The sequence below is a fragment of the Podarcis erhardii genome (assembly GCF_964252035.2).
Source record: "Podarcis erhardii genome assembly, chromosome: 5".
Classification (NCBI taxonomy): Eukaryota; Metazoa; Chordata; class Lepidosauria; order Squamata; family Lacertidae; genus Podarcis; species Podarcis erhardii.
The window spans coordinates 31,419,386-31,443,876 of NC_138509.1; the positions used below are offsets into that span (position 1 = coordinate 31,419,386).

The window sequence follows — 24,491 nt, forward strand, 5'->3', positions numbered from 1 at the left end:
TGCAGGGTAAAACCAGCACCTTAATGATTCCACACTGGCTTCAGTGATTTTTAAAATGTTAAGTGTGGGTTTTCTTTTTTCTTATAAAGTATTCCAGCTGCTGAAAGTCTATGGGCAGGTAAGAGCTCTGCCAGATGAGGCCAAAGACCCACCTTCACCAGGATCTCGCTCTCACCATAGCCAACCAGATGCCTATGGGAAGCCTGCAAGCTATTTAGGAGTGTCTCGTTCAAAGATGGGGCATAACAAGGGGACAGGTGTCAACTTGCTAAAAAGACAGAGGATCACATCTGAACCCAGTTCCAAACATTCTGAAGATTAATGTATTAATTAATGCATTTAGTCTTCTATTAAAGTCCACTCCTTTCTTGCAAAGGTAAATTCTCCTGCTGTGTACACACCTGCCATCATGCTTATATACCCTGAACCTAAACAAGTTTACTCAGAAATGCAGTGAGAATTATTTGCAAGGACTTATGTTCAGGATTGCAGTTTAGGGCAAATGCCCAGTGGCAATGATCGTAAAAGTCTTTCCGTACAAATGAACCAGAAGCAGAATTAAAGGAAGCATGCCTGATCCAGTTTGGAGAGTGGGCAATCGACTCAAGCTAGATTTTCTCCATTAAACCTGCTTAAACTCACCTTGTGCGTATCTGCAGAAATGCTGGTGACACCTTTCACTCGGAAATCAAAACCCCCCTTCAGAGGGTACCCTGCCTTCTCCATGAAGACAATGAGAAAGCCTCCCAGGCAAGCATCCACATGGAAGGGAATCTTGTGTTTCAATGCAAGCTGTGCCAAAGGGGGAAATCAACTTAGTTTCTCCAGCTAAACCAAAAGCAAGAAGACAGAAACTTCCTGCCAAGTGTGAATCTCAAATATATCAAACCTATTTACATTGTTTGAAAAGACGACTGAGCATTCTTCCCCAAAAAGATGCAAAATTCACCATTCTCAAGGCATTCTACAAGCAAGGAGGCCCTGACCAGTGGCTTCAGATTCTGGTAGTGTCTACCAAAGTCCTTCTATTTGTAATTTCCAAACTGTTATCCTCCCTTTGATCCTCATGAAGTCAATGAACGGGAGATCTGCATCAATACAGGGTTGCTTCAAATCCAAAACTGATCACAAGGAACAGTCCTTGTGAGGTCAGCAAAGTTTTTGTGGCTTCGGCCGGTTCACGGTCCCGCAGACACTGCAGTGGGCCGGAGTGCGTGCGTGCACATGCATGTGCAAACGCTATTTCCAGTGCTCCTTCCAGAGCGGAGGTGTGTGCAGCTTCCCATTGGCTGCAGGGGCTTCATGCAGCCAATGGAAAGCGGGCCAGCATCGCGGAAGGCGGTCCCTGTTGGGAAACTGTGTACGTGCAGCTACTCAGTCAATTAAGGTTTGGCAGACAGCCAGAAGGTCATGTGAAGGAGTAAGTCTGCCTGGTGATAACAGAGACATGGAGACAGCTCCCTGATTGGTCAAGCTATCTCAAGGGAGTGATAATGGCCTACTAACTGGAATATGTTAGTTCAAGAGTTTGGAGTTCAGAGTTCTGTGTGTCAGTGTAGGAGTTGTGAGTCGTGTCAGAGAGAGCTAGCAAAAGATCCGCGTTCTGTTCCTGTAAATAGTCCACTGTATATAATAAACACCTAACTACAAGTTCCTGGTTCCTGCTTCGTCTATCCTGTCTGCAGCCAAGTTGCCAACTGCTTCCGTGGATTCTGCGTTTACTCTGCTAGGTCTGGCTAAGGTCCTGCAACTAGTCAGAAAGTTGCGAAACACCAATAGGTTTTGCCAACAGTCCCCACTCTGCTCAGCGCTGGTTTAGCGCAGCATACGGGAGCCGACCGAGCGGGCGATGGGGGTCCCTGAGTGGGCAGTGGGGGTCCATGGGCTGCTTAAACAACCCCCATGGGCTGCTTGTGGCCCGCGGGCCTTAGGTTGCCGACCCCTGGCCTAAGACCACAGAAAGTATGGTAATAGAACTGTTTGCTATCTTCCAAAGATGTGGAGCTGCACTCAGCTACATCAGGATATTGCAGTCACTTTGCAAATGATACGAGTTTGTATTTATGGACACATGGTGCCCTGCAGGAGGCCAATCTGTACATGCATCTGGGTTTTCCATTCATCAGCTATGGACCAGGGGACTGGAGGGATAAACTTTGTGTGTTGAAAACAACTCTCCCTCCCCTCTCACAGGAAGCAATGTATATCTCAGGTTGAAGTAGCACAAAGGTAGTTACCTCTGCGACCTCCTCAATTGGGTCCATGACTCCATGAGGAAACTGCGGTGCTGAGCAGACCAGCATGGCTGTATTCTTGGAAATGGCTCTCTTCATTGCCTGAAAAAAATCAAGAGGAAACGATCAGGCAGTCAAGATGCTCTATTAGACACCAGTCTTCAGAATGGCACATGAGGCCTGCAACTATGATCGTGATACAGGGCCTTTTGATGAACCCTGTCCTAGGAAGCCCAACGATGTTCAATACTTTACAGAGTCACTATTGATAAGAGGTCTGAGAATATCTGAGCAATACCTTAACATCCACTTGCATCGTCTTGGTCAATGGAATGTGCACAATCTTCATCCCAAAATAATGAGCTGCTTTATCAAATGCTGCATGGACACTCACTGGAACCAGCCTGGGGAAGACAGATATAGCAAGATGTCTCAGAAAACGTTTGTAGTTGCCCGTGATTTGTATCCTTCCTGTTTCATCCCCTCCTTGCCTGCACAAAAATAAACTGATATATACCTGAAAGCCTGGGAGATGTGGGGGACTTAAAGAAATACATGCATCGCATGGACCTCTGATAAGTTGGTTTTGCTATTAAAAAACCAGCAACCACACAAGACCACAGTTTGGAAAACTGCCCAAGTTATTCTGTATGCCCAGTGGGGCATTTGGCTTGTCGCAAACAACAGTCACCACCCTCTGCATGGCAGGCAGCTTTTGAAATGGAAGGCCTCAGGGTCATGGATTCAAGCCTTACATTGGGCAAAAGATTCCCACATTGCAGGGGGCTGGACTAGATGATCCTCGTAGTCCCTTCCAACTCTGTGATCCTATTATTCTGCCTCCACTGACAGTTTATTCTTCCATGAACAACAACCAAACTCCAAAGTGCTCCTAGATAAGCAAAAGTATTGGGGGGTGCATTTAGAAGAGGTTTCAAAGTTGTGCTTTTTGAATTCTTGCCATTCTGCAGTGAATTCAGAGTTTAATTCAGAGTATGACCATCAGCCATAGGGGATGGGACTGATGGGAGTTGGGAGTCCAAAAAACATCTGCAGGGAACCATGTTTGGCTACCCCTCCCGTTTAGTTTTTGATTCCATTTTCTTCAGTGTAAAGTATTTGTCAGTACGCCTTTCAACCGATGTCAGCGACTGGGCTCCATAACTGGTTCTGCCCCGACGGGGCTAGGCGACTGGAGCACTTTCAGAGACCTTCCAATCCTGGAAAGCAGGTCTCAGTGCACTGGACTCACAACTGTGTATTGTGAGCACCAGACTCATGCAGAGTATAAATAACGCAGAAGCTAGCTGTGAAGCATAACTCCTTTTATTTCTAATAGCTACTACAAACTAAAGAACTACTGGCTTGCATGAGTGTTACATCTCCCAGTCAGCCATCTAGTCACTACATAGATAAGACTGTCTCCACACACAGACAGGCAGTCAGGAGCGGAAGAGTAGAAGAGCAGTTTCTGCCCCCTCCTTTCTCAAAACCTCAGATCAGGAGATTCTTGCAATGGGAGGGGTAAAAATATCAACAGTATTGGCCCAGCATATGAAAAGGTAAAGTAGTGACCAATCTAAAAAGATGCTTAATGAAAATAGCTTCTCCTATATTAAGGGTGTGATTAGTTACTTTGTTGCGGGGGGGGGGGGAATGGGCTAATGGGCTACATACATTTCTGGATGCTTGATTCCTTTTTCGTAAGCCAAATTCCTGTAAGCTTTGCAGACCATCAGGATGCTCTCAGTCCCACCAGAGGTCATCTGTTCAGAAGGAATTAAAAACAGCAGACACACTTAAATGACCACATACAAATGGAAGTACCGTCTTATACTGGAAAGTGAATTTTAGTCCCTAGTTATCAGAAACTCTGAAAGAGTGTCAAGTGCATGCGCGCGCACACACACACACACACAAATATAGACACCCACGTACGCACATACACACATCACAGGAGAGGATGTAAGTGCCACAGCAACACCGAAATCAAGCCAATGAGATGCAATGCCCTGTCCTAACAACAGAAGACTTCCACACACACAAATTGCACAAACAGAACAAAGGGACTATCAGCATGTTAACTACAAAAGCTCCTGTAGGCAGCAGGTCATTTCCAACTATAGGGGGATGGATATATATATATATATATATATATATATATATATATATGCAGGTTTTGGTGTCCTCGGGTGTCTTCCCGTGTAAAAGTTGGGGTGTCTAGGCGACGTTTCGACGAGGTCTCACTCGTCATCTTCTGAAGATGACGAGTGAGACCTCGTCGAAACGTCGCCTAGACACCCCAACTTTTACACGGGAAGACACCCGAGGACACCAAAACCTGCATTCCTGTACCCGTGAAAATCTACGAAAGCAAATATATATATATATATATATATATATATATATATATATATATATATTCAACAATGAAACCCTTTCCAGTAAAGAGGAACGGATGACAGCAGTTGTGGCAAGGACTTTTCTGCAACCAGACTTGTTGGTACACAGAAACCCAAAGAGACATTGAAGTAATCTGAGAAAGGGAGACAGCTGAATGAGAAATCTGCTTAAGAGACTCGGCTGTTGTTGTTGGCCTGGTGTTGTGGGATCCAGCATCCAAGCCACTCTTTCTTAACTTCTTTGTGCAAAAGCGTCTCCAAACATTCTAGCTACTGTGCATATAAGAAAAGAGCAGAGTTGTGGTATTTTGAAGATTATGACCACTTTTCATGGGACAATTCAAAATTTATAAGCAGTAGAAATGTAAATGAGAGTCCATTACTGAGTGAGATTGTGAGCGCAATTGCAGAACTGCCACGTTAAGACCCCTGCTTAAAGCTTTGATGTCAACTTTAGCCTATATAACACTGTCTTGGTTACCTTCCAGTGTAGACTATTATCTCCTTGAGACTGTATGAATCACTGTCACACGACATTTATTCTGGTTTTTGCAATATAGTGGGCAGCTGGCCAATGCCAGGTGACTCAGCAACAGCTGACAGCCTTTTCAAGCATGTATAGCTGACTGACTTCCTCTAATACAAGGGGGAAGCTCAGAACGTGACGTGCGAAAAATGAAGCAGACAGCGTCTGGGGATATCTTTCTAATTCTGTATGCAAAAAAAAAGCTGAATGCATTATCTCAAGAATTTGACTGTTTTAAGGGAAAATGAGAGATGTCTTATCACATATATTTATATGTACACACTCTCTCGAAGAAAGTTTAGAGGATATAACTCTTCCTTGCTAATCTGTCAGTTCCACTACATATAATGTTAGCATTCCACAGCAAAACAGCACCCTATTATGACTATTTTTAAGCACCTCTAGAGTACTTCCTACATGCATATGAATAAACAAGAACCATTTCTATGAAAGGAGAGGGAGAAAGAGCCTCATTCAGCAAATCTCAAATTCACTGCTTATGGTACTTGGGCGACAGTGGGTATATTTATACTACAAACCAGTTTAATATTAACATTGCTCTCCCAGGAATCCTGGGATGTGTAGTTGTGTGTGGGAATTCTCAACATCCTCATCAAACTACACTTCCCAAGATTCTTTGGGGGAGGTTATTACAGTTGAACTACCCACAACTATGCCTCAGCTGCCTTCATGAAAACACAATGCCAATACTGAAGGTCAATGTAATAGATTTACAGTGGTACCTCAGGTTAAGTATTTAATTCGTTCTGGAGGTTCGTACTTAACCTGAAACTGTGTGTGCCAGAAGTAATAACTCACACTATAAAAAATTACTTGCAAGATGAAAGCACAAAGTCCAACTGAATGAGTACAAATTTAAATCAGCTCGCTGCCATAGAATTGTAGAATTGGAAAGGACCCTGAGGATCATCTAGTCCAACACCCTGAAATGCAGGAATATGCAGCTGCCCCATGCAGAGATCGAACCTGCAACCTTGGCGTTATCAGCACCATGCTCTAACCAACTGAGCTATCCACCTATGGCTTATTTGTGAAACCTGTAATTCCCTACCAATTCTCAGAATCACTGTAACCCCCTTGGAATATATAGCTCACAATTTGTCAATGTAAGATCCCACATCCTTTTGATTCCTCTCCCTTTAAAAAAAAACACAAGCCAAGAAAACAAACTGTCATTGCACAAGACAGTATGTCACTCCCGACCCTGTCCCTCTAACAAAGAAAGAACAGATGATGCACTGTTTGTTTTTAGCAGAAGCCAGACAGCTGTGAAAACACCAACAAGGAATTGTATGTGGCTCAGCAAGATTCTTATCCCAGTGCTGTTGTTCTTCCCAAGTGGGATTTGAGTAAAGCACTGGCGAATTTCAGCATGGCATGTGTCTGGGAAGAAAAGGCTGGGCTTATTTGCAAGTGAGGGAAACATGGGGTGTCATCTCTCCGCCCCCAAATAAATAAAACCAAAGATAGCATTTCCTATATAATAAACTCCTCTTTTATTCTGTTCCGTTCTGTGTAGGGAAATTACTTGACAGGAAATCTTCATACTAACCTTCCCCAACCTGGTGCCCCTTCATATGCTGTACTATAAAACTCCCATCAGCACCTGCCAGCACAGCAACTGGTGGAAGCTGTAGTACATACATCAACATTTGGGAGGGAGGAAAGTTCTGCTTCCAGTGCATATCTAGTTATTAAACCCCCTAGAACAGCTGGGCAAAAACACTGGCCTTACTCATTTTTCCTTTTCACTTTGTTTCTTGACAAGATTATTCTGAATGTTGCCAGTTTGAGCAGGGAAGAGCACATTTAAGATGTGCCTTTCTGAACTCTGTAGAAGACAGAAAGGGTGCGTGAGAGACCAAGAGGAATATTCTTTGGTTCTGGGATTAAAGATCATGGATAGTTTCCTCGTAATAGTGGGAGTGGTTTGGCAAGCACAAGAGGCAATGTCAAGTTTGTTACAATAGTAGAGCAGTACAACAGAAGCATATAATCCTCTGAGTTTGGTTGGAAAACCACAAGACGGCAGCACATCTATGCCCACAGACACAGAAAAACTGGAGCGACACATAGCCTGAACCTCTGGTAAAAACAAAATGCCGCCACTGGCAATTAATTCTTTATGGGTAAGAACAGTGGGACTGCTCTTATGACTTGGCAGGTCTTCAGTTTTCACCAGAGGTTCAGACTGTGCGTTGTCCCTAATCTTTTTCTCACTGTTGCAATATATTTTGCATTTGAAAGTCAAGTGGAAAATTGGCTCCATTACAGGCTGGAAGTGCCAATAAGGCCTACATGCATGGCCTTTGAAAACTGGAAAGAAATCGGAGGTGGCAGGTCATATGTTGCAAGGGAGGAGACTAAAAATGAAAGCTCCCCATTTCACAATGTAAAACATGGCCAGGTGCAGTAGATGTGGCAAAGTCACCCTGGAATTCCTTGGGTCAGGCAATAAGAATATTGCTACAGCTCTTCACCACATTTAGTTTCTTTGTTTAGCGTAACAGCTCAAGAACTTTCTTTGAAGGGTAGTAATAGGTAGAAGATGCTTGGGCTCAGTGGCTTTTGATGAGTGGCGGATGCTAGCAGACTGCAAAGGCAGCAGAGATTTGCAAGTTTTAATTTCAGGAAATTAATTACAAAGGGTTGGGATCATATTGCATCTCTCCCTGTTCCTCCTGCTCTTGCATTGACACACTTCTGCAAACATTCCATGCCTCTTACAAACATTTCATGGCAAAATCTCTGGCATGCCTTACCTCTTTAGATTAACAACTAGAGTATAGTCAGTGAAGGACACAGAAGTATGGGAGCTTGCAGCTGGCTTGCAGCAGCAGGGGGAGATCTAAGGGTAAGTTGTTTGGTTTTGCGGGGGTTGGCTGAGGTAGGTTTCTATGATGCACCTCCCAAGGGGAGGAATCATAAAAAGGTTGTTATGTAAACTTGCTGAGAAGTGAAACTCTGTGGGCTTAAAAAAATTCTGAAGCAACTACAAAGGAAGTAGCAAAGAAGGAGCTCTACAGCATGCATGTATTAGGAGGACCCGAGTCAAAAGGTAAAAGGTAAAGGACCCCTGGACGATCAAGTCCAGTCAAAAGTGTTAGAATTCCTGTTCCATGACTGCAGTCATGGGATTGTTGTCTATCACATGACAGTGTATGTTTTGACTCCACAAAGTGGGAAGTTACGGAGACAGGATGTTTGTGATACTGTGTTTCGTAACATGGGACTATTGTCCTTTGTTCTTTCTCTTTGCTGTCTGATGCTAGAGAGAGAGGGAGCCATGTTGCAGTGCTCCGTGTGTGTTTATATGTAAATATAGTAGATTAGCCAAAATGCTGAGTTGCTGAGGTCTGTTACACAAGCTGTGAAGACTCTGCAGATCCCTAAGTGTGCCGATGTCTGCTGGCATCAGTCGCTGTGATGTTCTGCCTGAAGAAAGCTTTTGAAGCTCCCAAAAGATCGACCAGGAGGGAGAGAACATGCCAGTCGGGCATGTGTCTCTGCCAGGGTCCTACTCGAGTGTAGGACAAGCTCCTGACAAAAGGCGACTATGGGGTTGCGGCGCTCATCTCACTTTCAGGTTGAGGGAGCAGGCGTTTGTCCACAGACAGTTTTCCGGGCCATGTGGCCAGTATGACTAAACCGCTTGTGGCGCAACAGAACACCGTGATGGAAACCAGAGCACATGGAAATGCCCTAATTATGTTTTCATTAATCAGGCATAGTTATTAAGCCTCAGAATAAACATTTGCCGTGCCCAAGCACTGAGGTGGGGCCTTGAAATTCAACAATTCTATACTGCGAGAAAATAGATCAAGAAAAACATTTTTTTAAAGATTAGGAAAAGGAAGTATCCGTGCTCTACTCTCAAGTAAAAAACAAAACAAAAAACGGACACTCAGAATTCCAAAAACACATTTTAGCTTCCAGAAATTTACAGCAGGAATAGAGGAGGAGGAAGAGATATTGACAGGCATGGCAATAATCAATTAACAAAGACTGTACCACTTTTTTAAAAAAGGAATTGTTAATTGTACGTAAGCCTTTTTCTCTCTACCTTTATAGTGCAGAAGGACCCATTTTATGTTGCCAAAAGTCAAACAGAATTAACTAAGCAAATAAAGGCTTCACTGGTGAATCCAGCAAATTAAGTCTGCACGGATTCAGTTAAATGGTATTTAGGCTCTTTTGAAAGTGTAATGTCAGTACATTTGTGCAAAATGGAACTGTGGCTCCTAAAACCTAATGGGGCTTCGTGATTAAGAGAATGAGCTGTGATGATCCCACCAAGCTGCCAAATTACACACGCCCCTGTATTAAGAAGGCAGCTACTAGCCCGTCTTACAGGGTAGTTGTAAGCATTCATTGAGAATATATGTGTAGACCCTTGAGAGGAAATGCGAAGTAAATGCTAACCACCGACAAATATGCAGCTATTAAAGCAACTATTTATATCATTGAAGAATTGTTTCTTATGCCACACAGCCTCCTCAAAAGAACCATGTCATATTTTCTGCTCCACGTGAGTTCTATTAACCGCTAGCCATACACCTCCGAGTCCTTTGAACTGTTAACCTCCTGCCTAAGTTTCACTGTCTGTGGGCAGCTCCTTCCCTACAGATTGCAAGGCGATGCTAACCCTGCAAGACGAGTTTGCAATAAATTAATTTTAATAAGGTCTCTGAGCACACGAAAGTACAACCCTCGCTTCCTTACATCACTGCCTGGGAGCCTGCTGCTTCTTTAGCAACAATGCCTTACCCAGTCTAGGTCACGGCTGGTGACTGGGCACCGAGAGCAGTGGTTTCAGTGCGCCGCTGCTTAGTTGGAAGCCCTCAGCCTCAACTGGTGGGCAAGACTGCACAACAACAGTCTCCGGTTCAGCCCCACAGACATAAGAGGACCAGCCCTCCTCACAAATAAGCCTCTTTCAGAGAAGTCACTTGGCAATTTTCATCTGCTGTTGGACAAGAGCAGCTGCCTCAGTACTTAAAACTGGAATTTTATCCTTGCTCTCCCATTCAGGTCCTGTATACCTCAAGGAGCATCTCCACCCCCTGAGGTCCAGCACCGAGGGCCTTCTGGAGGTTTCCTCACTGCAAGAAGTGAGGATACAGGGAACCAGGCAGAGGGCCTTTTCGGTAGTGGCGCCTGCCCTGTGGAACGCCCTCCAATCAGATGTCAAGGCAATAAGCAACTGTCTTACTTTTAAAAGACATCTGAAGTCAGCCCTGTTTAGGGACGTTTTTAATGTTTAATGCTGTATTGTGTTTTTAATATTCGGCTGGGAGCTGCCCAGGGTGTTTGGGGAAACCCAGCCAGATGGGCGGAGTATAAATATTAAATTATTATTATTATTATTATTATTATTATTATTATTCACCCCACACTCACATTCCTAAAAATGTACATGAAGCACAGAAGCACCTGCGAATACAGATGATGTACAGAAGGTATTTTTGGATCAGCGCAGATGACTGTGAAAGGCAAACTTAGGGCATATCTACATTAATCACTAAGATGTATTGCAGTTAATTCATCGTGGCTTCCTCTGTGATTCCTGGGAAATGTGGTATGGTGAGGGTGCTGGTTGCTAGAGACCCTTAGCCTTCTCTATCCCTCGTGAACTACAGTTCCCAGAGTTCCCTGGAGAAAGGGGTAACTATTGCATAAATTTCAGTCTAAGTCCGTAGCACAGATAAGCATCCTAGCAGTAGAATTCTAGAGGCTGGTTTTGTTGTTCATAAGGAACACAGTGGAGGCTAAAGAAAAACAGATTTTTTTTTATTCTTGGTAGTTTTTCTGATAGCTTTTATTTACATGGAGATAGAAGATTAACACCATCCTGCATATCGAATGGCAATATTACATCTTGCAAGTTCATGTACGTCCAGGAACTGGAAACGGTTATTGTGAACCTGACAGTTTTACTCTGGGGAAACGTCTGGAGAATATAAATATTGACATAAAGATGTTCATCTCTCTTGGTACAAAAGCAAATCAGTATACTTCACTTAAAGTGCATCATTATTATTTCGATTATTACCTACCCTTCATCATCAGGCTCCAGGGCAGTTACAACCATTTAAAATTCAGTATTTAAAATATGTAAAACAAATTGCAAGAACAGGGTAGGTCCTGAATACATGCATCTCATGTATCAAAAGCCAGGGTAAAAAGATGATGATTTATCTTTTATATGCTGCCTGTCTGACTGGGTTGCCACAGCGACTCTTGAGCAGCTTCCAACAAACTATAAAACCACAGTAAAACATCAAACCCATCAAAAGGCAAGCCCTTGACCTATTACAGATCTGTAGTCCAGTTGGTTTCAAGTCCATCTATGGCATCCATTCTCTCCTCCCCATCACCCTCTTGGCATAGGTGAGATGCACTGTTTCGCAGCTTTGAAAGCCGGGCTTCCCAGATCCTGGCCCACATACAGTGCCTCTTGAATTCAACAGACTGACAGTATGCAGAGCATGACTGTTGTTCGACTACAACACCCATCACCCCTAGTTAGCAGGACCAATGGTCAGGGATGATGGGAGCTGTAGTCCAATAACAGCTGGGCACCCAAGTTGGAGAAACACTGTTTATAGAATGGGACGCTGCATTGCTAGGGTCATAAACCCTAGGCTAACTGCGACACAAAATTAAAATTAAGCATGCCTAAATCTGTGCTGGATTTAGGCCTCTCATCCCATATCTTCATTAGCAACATTGGGGGGGGGGGGTGTTTCCTGCTACCCCACCCATTATTCTTGCAAACCTTGCAAGTGGCTGCAGGAGAGGGTCACTGAGTCAAACCACGGGGGGGTGTTTTTCTAGGTCTAAAATGAAACTGTGACGCTCCCTTGTTCTTTTAGCTATTGAATGCTGCCTGTCAATTAATCTTGTTTTATTTACAGTATTGAAATGTGGTTATTTTGTATGTTATTTTTGTTTTGCTAGGTTGTTATGAAATTGCTACCGCGTTATTTTGCTACGTTATGAAAGTTTTTGCAATGTTTGCTTGAAATGCATCTCTGCTTCTTTGTTGTAAGCAGCTTTGAGAAGTGTGTGTGTGTGTGTGTGTGTGTGTGTGTGTGGAAAAGCGGTATACAAATAAAGTGAATGAATGAATGAATCTTACTGACCCTAAACTGTTCCAGCAACAAACACCATCCACATTAGATCCAAAGGAACTCCTGTCTAATCGCTCACCTTCTTGGCAACATAATATAAAAGATGCTGCTACTAAACATACGAGTTGCTGAAATACCAACCACAATTTTCACCCAACGTATTTATTACATACAACTTGCTCTGATAACACACACACACACACCTGGGGGGGGGGGGAGAGAACACAATTCTCTTTCAATTTTGACTTTTTCAAGAACTGGACACCCACAATTCTTGGTGTTGTCCTCTTTAGAAATGACAAGGCTTTTTACATTTGCAAGCAAGTTCATTGCCTGCACAGGTCAACCATCAACATTATGTAAACAAACTAGCCAAGCAGCGTGCAACTTGGAAGAGAGGTTAATGAATAGCACTGCATAACTACCAAGGTATTTGGCAAGCTGTCCACAACTTCTTAATTACCTTTGGTGTCCACTGTGTCACCAGTTTGCCAGCACAGCTGTTAATTCTCAGGATAGCTTATATATGTTCTGCCTACACAGACATATAATTTAGCTACCTATATTTTAGCTACGTAAAATTTGTTTTCAGACTTTAACAAAATTTAAAGGTGTTTCGTTTCTCAACTGTTTTGTGGATTTCAGCTGTGGTTTGTCTACAATTTCATTTGTACACTGCTTAGGCAGCTCTTTCATCGAGCAGGTTATATACATATTCTAATAAATAAAATAACAATTTCATTAGAGTTGGCTAGACCCAAAGCAAATGCAGCTTCCCTTGGAAACAAGGCAAAAAAGACACACACTTTTTTCTGTAATGGATCTTTTAACATTTACACAAATACACTGGCTGCAGCTAGTGGGACTCATGTCGTGTTACTTACCGTTCCACAAGATTTGGGCCCTCCGTGGAAAAGCGCACAAGCCATTCTCACAACCTCTGCTTCCATCTTCCTCACACCCGGAAATATATCTGGATGAAGCGGGTTACTCCATGCAAATTCCTCATAAACCTTCAGGGAGAAAATTGGCACAGGTGAGATTGCTCCTCGAAAGTAAACCTTGAAAAGGCGATGCTGCACTGTACAGGAGAAAGTCACCTCACTCCCCATCCATCAAAGATGACTGGTTTCGGAGAAATCACAGGAGGACCCTGCAGAGTTTTCTCTGCTATAAAGTTAGTCCCAGAATGCTTTGCATACTGCCATCTCATCCAAATACCGAGTTCTAATGCTGCAGAAGCTTTGAATAGGAGTTACGTCTCACGTGATGGTAGCTGTGTGAAGCGACGAGTGGAGCTATGCTTGGTGGCCTCAACCTCACAGACCCTACCTGTTCCACGCATTCGCCAACATCCACACCTTGGCTGCAAAGTCTGAAACAGGGACCCCTAGGCTAAACCATGTGAGAAGCCTACATGCACACACAGAGGCGGCTTCCCACCCAAGGCATAAAGAGGCATTTTATTTTCATTCATTCCTATCGTGGCTGGGGGCCTCAAAACCTAGAAGCAGCCCAGGGTCCCTCTGGGCCTCGGAGGGGGGCCTGCAGAAGAGTGAGGAAGCAAGCACAGCCCTGCTCTTCTCCTGCAGTTCTAATCACGTGGGCCTCAGGTGCCTCTACAAAGCTAGCATGACATTTCTTCCTACTTATTTTCTATGACAGAAGGAAAACAAGTTTTAAAAGAGATACAGAGGACTGTTTGGGAGTCAAGCAGACTATTGAACACCTTTCTTTTTTAACAAGCCTTTTTAGCGGAGATTTTGTATCCCGGCCTGAAGCTTGAAATTCTTTTTATACATGCTTTTATTGCAGAAACGCATCAGTTTGTTTCACGGGAAGCGATTGGTGATAAAATAATTTAAGTAAATTCCTTGTAAACTGACTGTGGCAGAGGTAGGGACAGTCTACCAAACGCTTCCACCTTTTCCCTACAATTCCTATCTCCATTGGGCATGGGAAAGGGGAAGGATAGGTTTAACTGAATTCATGCTTGGAAGTCACAGCATGTGGTAGCCAAACCACACCTTACAATTATGAGCAAGACACATTAATGCATTTGAAATGATTCACAGGGCATAAATTCAGGGGAATTTCTGCTTCCAATTCCAGTATGTGTGATGCCTAACCAGTACACCTACTTTACTGGCCTGCCTGAACCTCATTTACTCACAAGTGGGATGGGGGGTTTTTTTCCCTGTCACAATTTGCTTTCCACTTCACATTCCTTCCTGTTCCTTCAAAATAGAACGCCTCATTACAGGGAGAATTAGTTAATCCTTATTATTTAATTTGTACACCGCCCTTCACCCAAAGAGAGCACAGGGCAGTTCACAACATAAAAAATACAAAATGAGAACTTGCTTCATTTAAAATAAGTCATTAAAAAAAATAAAAAATTGCACACATGCATTCAGTGTGGTGTAGAGGTTAAGAGTGGTAGACTCGTAATCTGGGGAACCGGGTTCGCGTCTCCTCCACATGCAGCTGCTGGGTGACCTTGGGCTAGTCACACTTCTCTGAAGTCTCTGAAGTCTCTCAGCCCCACTCACGTCACAGAGTGTTTGTTGTGGGGGAGGAAGGGAAAGGAGAATGTTAGCCGCTTTGAGACTCCTTTGGGTAGTGATAAAGCGGGATATCAAATCCAAACTCTTCTTCTTCAACAAACAGAAGGATAAACATATAGCTTTTACCACACTGAATTACCTTCACAAGCAGATCCGTGAGTTTCTGATCCCCACTGTACACTGTCCCGGACACTTTCCCGTCTTCCCAGTTTACTTCACCTGAAAGCACGGAGACAAGAAACCGCCCTTCATATTTAAAAGCACTTTGCCGATCAAAACTGCAGTTGATTGACTGTTCACACAACGGTCTATGGAGACAACATTAAAACTACAGTCTAGCACAGAGCTAGGGAACCCTTACTCTGCATGCAGAATTAGGCCCGGCAGGTCTCCCTTTCTGACCCACAAGGCTGGTTTTTTTCTAAGTCACACCCACCTGCCGCTCGCCTGACCTCGTATCAGGCATTGAGCGGAGATAAATAAGGCAATGTGGGGTTTTAAGACACCCTTTGTCAGAGACAACTATCAGCAGATAGGCAAGGGGTTTTTTAAGCACTTGCAAACAGCCTGCCTCTTTAACTATTGTTAAAAAGCAATGATTAACCATGGAACTGTAAAGTTATTATTTGCTGATTTTACTGTTTACTATTGGATTCTAATGGATTATTGAATATTGATTTACTTGATCTATATGACCAGGAAAGCTGTTTGTGGACAAACGCTGGCTCCCTCGGCCTGAAGCAAGATGAGCACCACACCCCATAGTCACCTTTGACTGGACTTAACTGTCCAGGGGTCCTTTACCTTTAACCTATATGTGTTGGAAGCCACTCAGAACGGCTGGGGCAACCCAACCAGATGGGCAGGGTATAACTCACAATATTATTATTAATAATAATATCCGTATTATTACTACTATTACAGCAGCAGGTGGCAGGAATTCATGCTCCAGAATGGGACCCAAACTTATAATAATCTCTTTCTGGAAGAGAGAAATGTCCAACACTTGTGAAAAATACATGGCAAGGAGAAATCATGAAAATCAGGTTTTACACCCCTCCAAACAGGAGCTCTCCAAACTTTCTAAGTCAAGTTAGTATTTCCTCATATTCATGCAACTAACAACATTACTTCGCTTTTATGAGACAGTGGCAGGGTTTTTATTTTGTTCTCTTCTCCAAGAACTATGCTTCCATCATTAATTGAGAATGAAGGCTGAGTATTTGTAATACACAGCCATTTGCTGCTGCTTATTAATTAACATTAGCACTGGAGCAGAGCATAGCAGATGCTGAAACTGACTGACATGTGCCAGTATGCATTCAGACTCATACCCATAGAGCTGTATTCCTTCATCTTCTTCAGCACATCTGGTTGGCTCAAGCCTTTTGCCGGCAGGATTTTGACATAACCCGTTTTTTCTTTCAAGAAACTTAAGGTGCTGGCCATATCTTCCATAGTCTTATTCATCTGTTTCTTTATCTGTTAGGATAGACAAACACACATGCAAATATAATATGAACAGATTCTAATCATGGGGATAATTTAATTGCAAATACCTTGCAAAAAAATAGTTCAAGCCTTGAGTTCAATTTTAAACAAGCTGACCTCTTTTCACAGGTATGCTTTTAATTCCCTCCCCCCCCCCCGAGCATCAAATGATAAAGAGCAATAAATATGTTTCCTCCTAGCAAATTAAATAGGTAAGTAGCTCAATGCTTAAAAACTTACAATAGTACCAATAAAGGGCAATTTGCGTAAATTTCTGAAGAACCACTTTTTAGATCGTGATGTTAAACCTAGAAAGAAAACATTAAAAAAAATATTATTATTCAGCCCCAAAATTTCCAAATGTAATTTTTTTTTATTTGCCAGGGTAGAGAAGAATCCCTGCTTCTTGAGTACAGAAGGCTTCCTGCTTCAGAAAGCTGCTTTCTACCCCTCTTGCATGCTTACCTGCACTGCCCTCTAGCCATCAAAGTTCCCAGCAATTTGTTGCCAAGACCTTTGCACTGCCCCTACTGATCCCAAGCACATCCATGTGCACATCTTTGGGAATTGCAAAACCCTGCATGTACACAGGGGAAGGCTGGCATGGCCGAAATTTCTGAGCTGCGAAGCTTCCCCAGATGCTCTTAGACCAGAAGGGAGAAGGATATAAATGAAATGCACACAGGCACATGCCCGTCTTGGCACTGTCTGCTTTGCGAAGCTGGAAATGCTCTGAAGCCTTCCGAATTCCTGTCTGTGCATAGCAATGGGGGTGGGGGGATAAACTCAATCCAAAAGCTTATGGATGGAATGAACACAGAAAGCAGCTTGGATCACATTTGGACATGTGCTGTAGGAAAAAACAAGGGCGTGCGGAATCTAATGAAGGCCGAAAACTAGGCTTTTGGGGTGGTGCTGTGGGTTAAACCATAGAGCCTAGGAGTTGCCAATCAGAAGGTTGGCAGTTTGAATCCCCATGATGGGGTGAGATCCTGTTGCTCGGTTCCTGCTCCTGCCAACCTAGCACTTCAAAAGCACATCAAAGTGCAAGTAGATAAATAGGTACCGCTCCGGCGGGAAGGTAAACGTGCGCTTCCGTGCGTTTCCGTGCGCTGCTCTGGTTCGCCAGAAGCGGCTTAGTCATGCTGGCCACATGACCCGGAAGCTGTACGCCGGCTCCCTCAGCCAATAAAGCGAGATGAGCACTGTAACCCCAGAGTCGGCCACGACTGGACCTAATGGTCAGGGGTCCCTTTACCTTTTAAGAACCAACTTGTTGCCTGTGTTATCAAACATGTCTGTACAGTGGTACCTCGCAAGACGAATGCCTCGTAAGACGAAAAACTCGCAAGACGAAAGAGTTTTTCGTTTTTTGAGTTGCTTTGCAAATTTCCCTATGGGCTTGCAAGTTTGTTTCCTTTGTCTTGCAAGTTTGTTTCCTTTTTCTTAAAACCATGCATTCAGGGGGTGCTGTTGCGACTTGACTTCGAGGAGCAACTCATAGCACGCGGTGTGGTAGCCTTTTTTGAGGTTTTTGAAGACTCTGGTGATTTTTGAAGCTTTTCCAAACTCCGTGCTTCGCAAGACGAAAAACTCGCAAGACGAAAAAACTCGCAGAACGAATTAATTTTGTCTTGCGAGGTACCACTGTATTTAAAATGCTACCTTTCTTTTCTCCATCAAGGACACATGTGCTCTCTCTCACTCACACACACACACACACGGATATCAAGACCTATCACACCCTACAACAGAGAGTATAACATTTCTTCAATACCATAACCCTGAACTGCAGAGGTGATGGCTAATTTATGAATTTGTTGCATTTGAGTACGTAACTTGTGCACACACACTCTCTCTCTCACCATGAACCCTATCAACATATAACTTTATTTGGTGGACCTATTCTACAACACCCAAGTTTGAACATTTTCGAGCCAGCTGTTCAAAACGAAACCACAGTTTAGCCTTTTATTTCTAGAAGTATTTATATATGGCCCGGTCACGTTAAGTATCAAGGCAGTGGGCATCGTAACGAAATCATAAAGCAATGTGGGAGTCCCAAGGGCTATATAGGGAAGAAGCCCCTGCGTCTGTGGTCCAAATCCCTGGAATAAAGCATTAGAGAAATGGACCTGAGTGAGCCTCAAGCTCACACCCTCCCATCTCTCCTGGCTGAGCCACAGGAAATTTGAAAGTTTTCATTTCTGTTTTAGATCAGCTACAGCATGCTCATGCATCTAAACCTGAGCAAACTGTGGTTATCCTTAACTCTGATTATGTACACAAGCCAACTCCAAACCAGGCTGGCTTGTTTCCACTAATATTAAGGTTAAACACGGTTTAAGATCTGGACAACACACCAAACTGTGGTTAGTCTTAAAGAGAAATGGAAACTTCTGCTCTCCTTCTTGAAGCTGCACTGGAGGAGAAGCCAAGCTCTCATAAATTATAGTTTAGTCTTAGGGCCAAACACAGCCATCAACGTAGAAATAAAACAAGGTGAAGAGTTAGTTGGGACTTTCTAACCTCACCTCTTTGCTACCACGAATGTCAGGGGCTTTTTAAAATGAAATCCTGTTTGAAGAGCATCATGCTACACAAATGCAGTGGACCCCCCCAATTCCTCACATCAGAGACGCACAAAGCACTTACTTTCTTGTTGGAAGAGGAACCTGTATAGCCAAACAACCAGGAGGGTAGCCCCAATTGTGGATGTTACCAGTTGCCAGGGCTCAGCCCCAGCACACTTTGCATTCAGGGCATTTCTTGTTTCGTTTAAATATTGCAGAAGGATTTCTTTGTAAGGAACAACCGCATCCTAGAAAAGAAGACAAAGGACCCATGAGGCAGAGGGCAAGGGCAAGGCCGAGGCAGAATGAACAAATGTGGCTGGAAAGTGAGGTTGATTTATTTGCCATGAGTGTTTTAGCCCCACCTTCCCCTTCAAAGAAATGCCCAAGGCAGTTTTACCATCGAAGCAAAAGTAACGCCAACAATAAAATACAAAAAATTAAATTGAGAAGAAAAGAAACAGCAAATAAACACATCAATTAGCATGTCAGAGAGGTGGTACAGTGGTACCTCGGGTTAAGAACTTAATTTGTTCTGGAAGTCCGTTGTTAACCTGAAATGGTTCTTAACCTGAGGTACCACTTTAGCTAATGGGGCCTCCCACTGCCACCGCACGATTTCTGTTCTCATCCTGAGGTAAAGTTCTTAACCCGAGGTACTACTTCCGGGTTAGCAGAGTCTGTAACCTGAAGCGTCTATAACCTGAAGCGTCTGTAACCCAAGGTACCACTGTATTTAAAAACCGGGGAGCCGGCAAATTGAGTTACCAAGAGCCAAAGGAAGAAGGATAATTTCATAACACTTTGGTTAAATTTTATCTTGTTTGTAGCTAAAGAGGGCTTTATGATTCTGCTTTTGATTTCGGTTACGATTACTGAATCTGGATTACAGCCCTAACAAACTATTATACACCCGTGGTTTTTGTGTTTAAAGAAATTGTTATTGTACCACAGGTATTAAATTTACGGCATGTAGTGCCCTGAAAGAGAACATAATGAAAATGATCTATAGGTGGTACATGACCCCAGTCAAGCTTGCAAAGATATATCATTTGCCCAATAACAATTGCTGGAAGTGTAATGAATGTGAAGGAACTTTTTATCACCTTTGGTGGACCTGCCCAAAGATTAAGGCCTACTGGGAAATGATCTATAATGAAATTAAGAAAATCCTTAAGTGGACATTTGTAAAGAAACCGGAGGCTTTTCTCTTGGGCATGGTCGGCCAATTGGTACCAAAGAAAGATAGGACCTTTTTTATGTACGCAACAACAGCAGCAAGAATCCTTTTGGCGAAGTATTGGAAGACTAAAGAATTACCTACTCTGGAAGAATGGCAGACCAAGGTGACTGAATTTATGGGACTGGCAGAGATGACCGGCAGAATCCGTGACCAGAAGAAAGAGACAGTGGAGGAGGACTGGAAAAAATTTAAAATCTATCTTAAAAATTGTTGTAAAATTTCGGAATGTTAAGATGTCAGGGGATTGGACACTAAGAATTACAGCTATAAATCGAAATTTATAAAGCAGAAACTCTTTTTAAAGAGAATTAAATATAAAAATGGGATGAAGAATTGCTAAAAATTTTGAAATTTGGATGCAGTGAAGGGGAGGTTTGGGGAAGTCGCATTATGTTTGTTTTGTTTTTTCTTTATGTTGTAAAATCAATAAAAATTATTATAAAAAAAAAAAAAAAAAAGAAATTGTTATTGTATGCTCTGCAGTTTCTTTTGTGTATAGATAAGAATGGCTGTTTGTTTGACAATGCAGGATGCCTGCAGGATAGCTCAGTCGGTAGAGCATAAGACTCTTAACCTCAGGGACAGGAGTTCGAGCCCCACATTGGGCAAAAGGATTCCCGCATTGCCGGGGGTTGGACGAGATGAGACTCGTGGTCACTTCCAACTCTACAATACCATTGTTCTAAAGTTCTCAGGTACAATATTTGTGTATCGGGAAAACTAATAAAAATTATTTACCCCAAAAATGGACAGGCAAAATCCTCGCTCAGTGATAAGTGATATTGCACAGAGGTGGAGAGTCATCAAAGAGGGATGAAGTGGGCTTTTCTCAGCAGGAGATTCCAAAGTCAAGAAGTGGCCACAATGAAGGTCCCAACCAAGCACAACTCAGATGTTGAGGGAGATGCAAAAATGAGCCTCCATGGGAAATCTTAGGGAGAATTTTGGCTCAAATGGGATGACAGCTCTGAAGGTAACTGTGTCCCAAACCATTTAGCGTAGGGTTGGGGAACCTGTGGTCTTCCAGGTGTTGCTGGACTACAAATCCCATCATCCCTGACCGTGGGCTATGTTTGTTGCACAAGAGCACCAAACCAACCTCAATTGTGCAGCCTGACTTTGCTGGCATGTGAACTAATCCTATCTGAAAACAGCAACCCTCTCCATTAGTCCCCGTTAATCCAAAATAAGAACCACCAGCGCACAGGGATAAATCCATGTTTAGTGTCTCCCACTAAAACTAACCGGTGTTTGCTGTTCTTGAGACTGTGTCTTTTGTAACTGCTTTCGTCATCAGCCAAAATTTCCTCAGGGTAAGTTCTCCCTGTGTAAGTTTAAAATTACAGCTCAACAGCAACACGGAACATCTTCCAGCAAAGTTAGCCTCCCATTCATTTCCACGTCTTGCACCGTGACTTTTGAATGGCATCAATGGACAATGCAGGATCTGCCGTATCAGCTTGAGGTTCCAGAACTTTAGCCCCACAAAGGACAACACTGGAAAGTGTTAGCTCCTTAAACACAAGCTTCCTTTATTTTCCCTAACATCTTTTGTTGTAAGTAGAAGGTGGGGGAAGACCTCTGCTGTAGCAAATGCACTGAAGAAAGGAGCCTTTCCAGTCTCAATCTCAATACTCAATGAGTGTTGCTTCCTACCATTTTCCCTTTCCCACCTGACTGCGTAACCTTGAGCCCACACCCCTTAAAGAAACCAACCCTTAATATTTCAAATTCACAGTTGCTGTCCTTTGCCAACCACGTCTGTCATATCCAGCTCCCAATCTTTAAAGCCGCGCTGCAGAAAATACAAATTTTCATGGCTGCACTCTGCTCCTCAGACCTGTTCTTCCACATCCAACTTTTGAAACCTTCTTCTGAGCAAGGTCCCTACCAAGGTGTGGCAATTTCGCCTTAATTGAAATGCACAATAGCAGAATGCAGTGAGTAAGCCTGTGGAATCCTGCTTGTGGAATTTGCATAGGCCACTATGGGAAGCAAAATGCCAGGCTGGGAGGTGCCTCTGGTCTAATTCAAATGAGCTTTTGTTTTGAATTAATTAATTAATTATAATAATAGTTTGATTATTTGTACCCCGCTCACCTGACTGGGTTGCCCAGCCATTCTGGGCAGCTTGCAACATTTATAAAACATAATAAAACATTACACATTTTAGGGCCATCCACATCATGAATGCAATTAACATTTGCACCCCCAGAAGCGGAGAAGACGGGAAGTTATAGACAAGAAGGATCCCTTGACACCTTAGATGTCTGACACATTTATTGACTAGCAACTTCTGATAGTTGATGCCACAACAACACAGTGGCCCTACAAGGAGCCACAGAACAGTTTTATTCAAAGGGGAAATAATTTGAATTGTGGGAAGAGTACCCAACAACGGATAACTAATACGAGACATATCACGGGGGTGGGGGGAGACTCACTATTCTGGTGCACCAATCATTATTGTAACCAGATATGCCTGGATAGCTCTATTGGTTAGAGCGTGGTGCTGATAATACCAAGGTTGCAGGTTCGATCCCCGTATGGGGTAGCTGCTTATTCCTGAATTGCAGGAGGCTAGACTAGAATGATCCTCAGCGATCATTAATATGATACCATGAGCCATTATACATTCCAGCAGCTGTTCTTCTTTTTCTCCTCAACACATCCAGTTCCTGACATCACCAGCTGGCAAGATAAGGACTGTCCAAACTTTGGAGAGCCACCGGTAGTCAGTGTTGACCAGGGTCAGGGAACCTGTAGCCCTCCATTGTGTTGTTGGACTCCAACTCCCATCAGCCCCACCAACAAGGCCAATGGCCGGGGAGAATGGGAATTGTATTCCAGTAACTGGAGTCTCACAGGTTCTCTACCTCTGGTGTAGACAATGCTCAGCAAGATGAGACAATGGTCTTGACTTGGCGGACGGCAGGTTCCTATGTTGCTAACATGTCGAAACACAGAAGTTTCACAACTCCCCTCTTCCCCTGCCTGCCACTTCAATCCCTATGCATTTGTTTACTTACAGGTGCATATCTGACTTACCGTATATACTTGAGTATAAGCCGACTTTTTCAGCACATATTTTATGCTGAAAAAGCCCCCCTCGGCTTATACTCGAGTGAGGGTCCCTTTCGGGCTGCTCCTTCCTCCTCCTCCTCCACTGCTGCTGCCACCAGCCTCTTGGCAGCACCCTAGGTAGGCAGGGGCACGGGAGGGGCTGGGGGGGGGAGAGAAGCCTCCTCTGCTTTGTGCGCATGCACGCGCGCACACACGCACTCCGGCCCACCAGGAGGTTTGTGGTGTGGTGAACTGGCTTATACTCAATAAGTTTTCCCAGTTTTTTGTGGTAAAATTAGGTGCCTCGGCTTATATTCGGGTCGGCTTATACTCGAGTATATACGGTAAGTAATTTCTACTTCCATATCAATGCATATATACATAAGCCTACTTTATTAGGCCGCAGCAAGTAAGCTGCATGCATTTTCCATTATCCGAAGCCTTTCGAAAGAGGAACAAAGAAAGCCAGCCAAGCAATCCCTTTTTTTGTCTTATGCAGAGGTGCTTCTTATCCAAGAGAGGTTCATGTTCCCTTTTTTTTAAACAGAGGTTTGAAGTTCAGCATGAACTGTTCTATCTGCTCTTTATCTCAGGATGCTTATATAATACGGATCTGAAGATTAGAACCTGCTAAGCTTGTGTCTTCTACCAGAGTACAAGAGATAACAAGCCTCTACTTTGCAGCTATGCTCCTTGACAGGACCCCCCCCCCCCAGCTTTTATTGCTACTTCTCCTTACACCACCATTACACAACAGAACTGCTGATGGCATGCAAAAAGCGAACCACCTGATTCTGGACAACCTCCCAAACCATCTCCCTGGATATTCCAACTAGCAATTGAAAGTTAATCCTCTTTAACATTTGTTTGAAACTGCTGGGATAAGCTACTCAGGGACACAGAACAAGGTGTCTCCTCCATGTATGCTGACAACACTAAACACCCTTTCTCTATCTTTTTCAGGGCGTTCAGGTGAGGCAAAGTGAGTGTTGAACAAGTATGTGAAACCAAATGCAGTTCTCACCAAAACAGAGAACCTGCAGTCTGGGCTATGCCATTTTATCACACTGTAAAGTATATTCACACAAGAAAGTTCAAAACAAAGAAAGCTGACCTGTCAGGGAGAAGATTTAAGTTAGAACTCTTCAGCCTGACATGCTAGCATTCTTTGTGCAGGGAAATATATATATTCAGCTCTGTGAGCCTCAACTTGAAGACTAAAGTAACACAGTCCATAA

At 43.4% G+C, this 24,491-nt stretch overlaps 1 protein-coding gene across 1 annotated transcript in view; it reads right to left on the reverse strand.

Moving 5' to 3' along the window:
- The window catches only part of SGPL1 (sphingosine-1-phosphate lyase 1), a 35,435-nt gene that overhangs the window by 5,805 nt on the left and 5,139 nt on the right, over positions 1 to 24,491 (reverse strand). The window contains exons 2-10 of the mRNA XM_081861868.1: positions 19,030 to 19,195; positions 16,615 to 16,682; positions 16,218 to 16,365; positions 15,023 to 15,102; positions 13,201 to 13,329; positions 3,912 to 4,000; positions 2,533 to 2,638; positions 2,238 to 2,336; positions 643 to 792 (exon numbers count right to left, since the gene is read on the reverse strand). Coding sequence (XP_081717994.1) covers positions 643 to 792; positions 2,238 to 2,336; positions 2,533 to 2,638; positions 3,912 to 4,000; positions 13,201 to 13,329; positions 15,023 to 15,102; positions 16,218 to 16,365; positions 16,615 to 16,682; positions 19,030 to 19,195 — 1,035 coding nt within the window. The remainder of the gene's footprint in view (positions 1 to 642; positions 793 to 2,237; positions 2,337 to 2,532; positions 2,639 to 3,911; positions 4,001 to 13,200; positions 13,330 to 15,022; positions 15,103 to 16,217; positions 16,366 to 16,614; positions 16,683 to 19,029; positions 19,196 to 24,491) is intronic.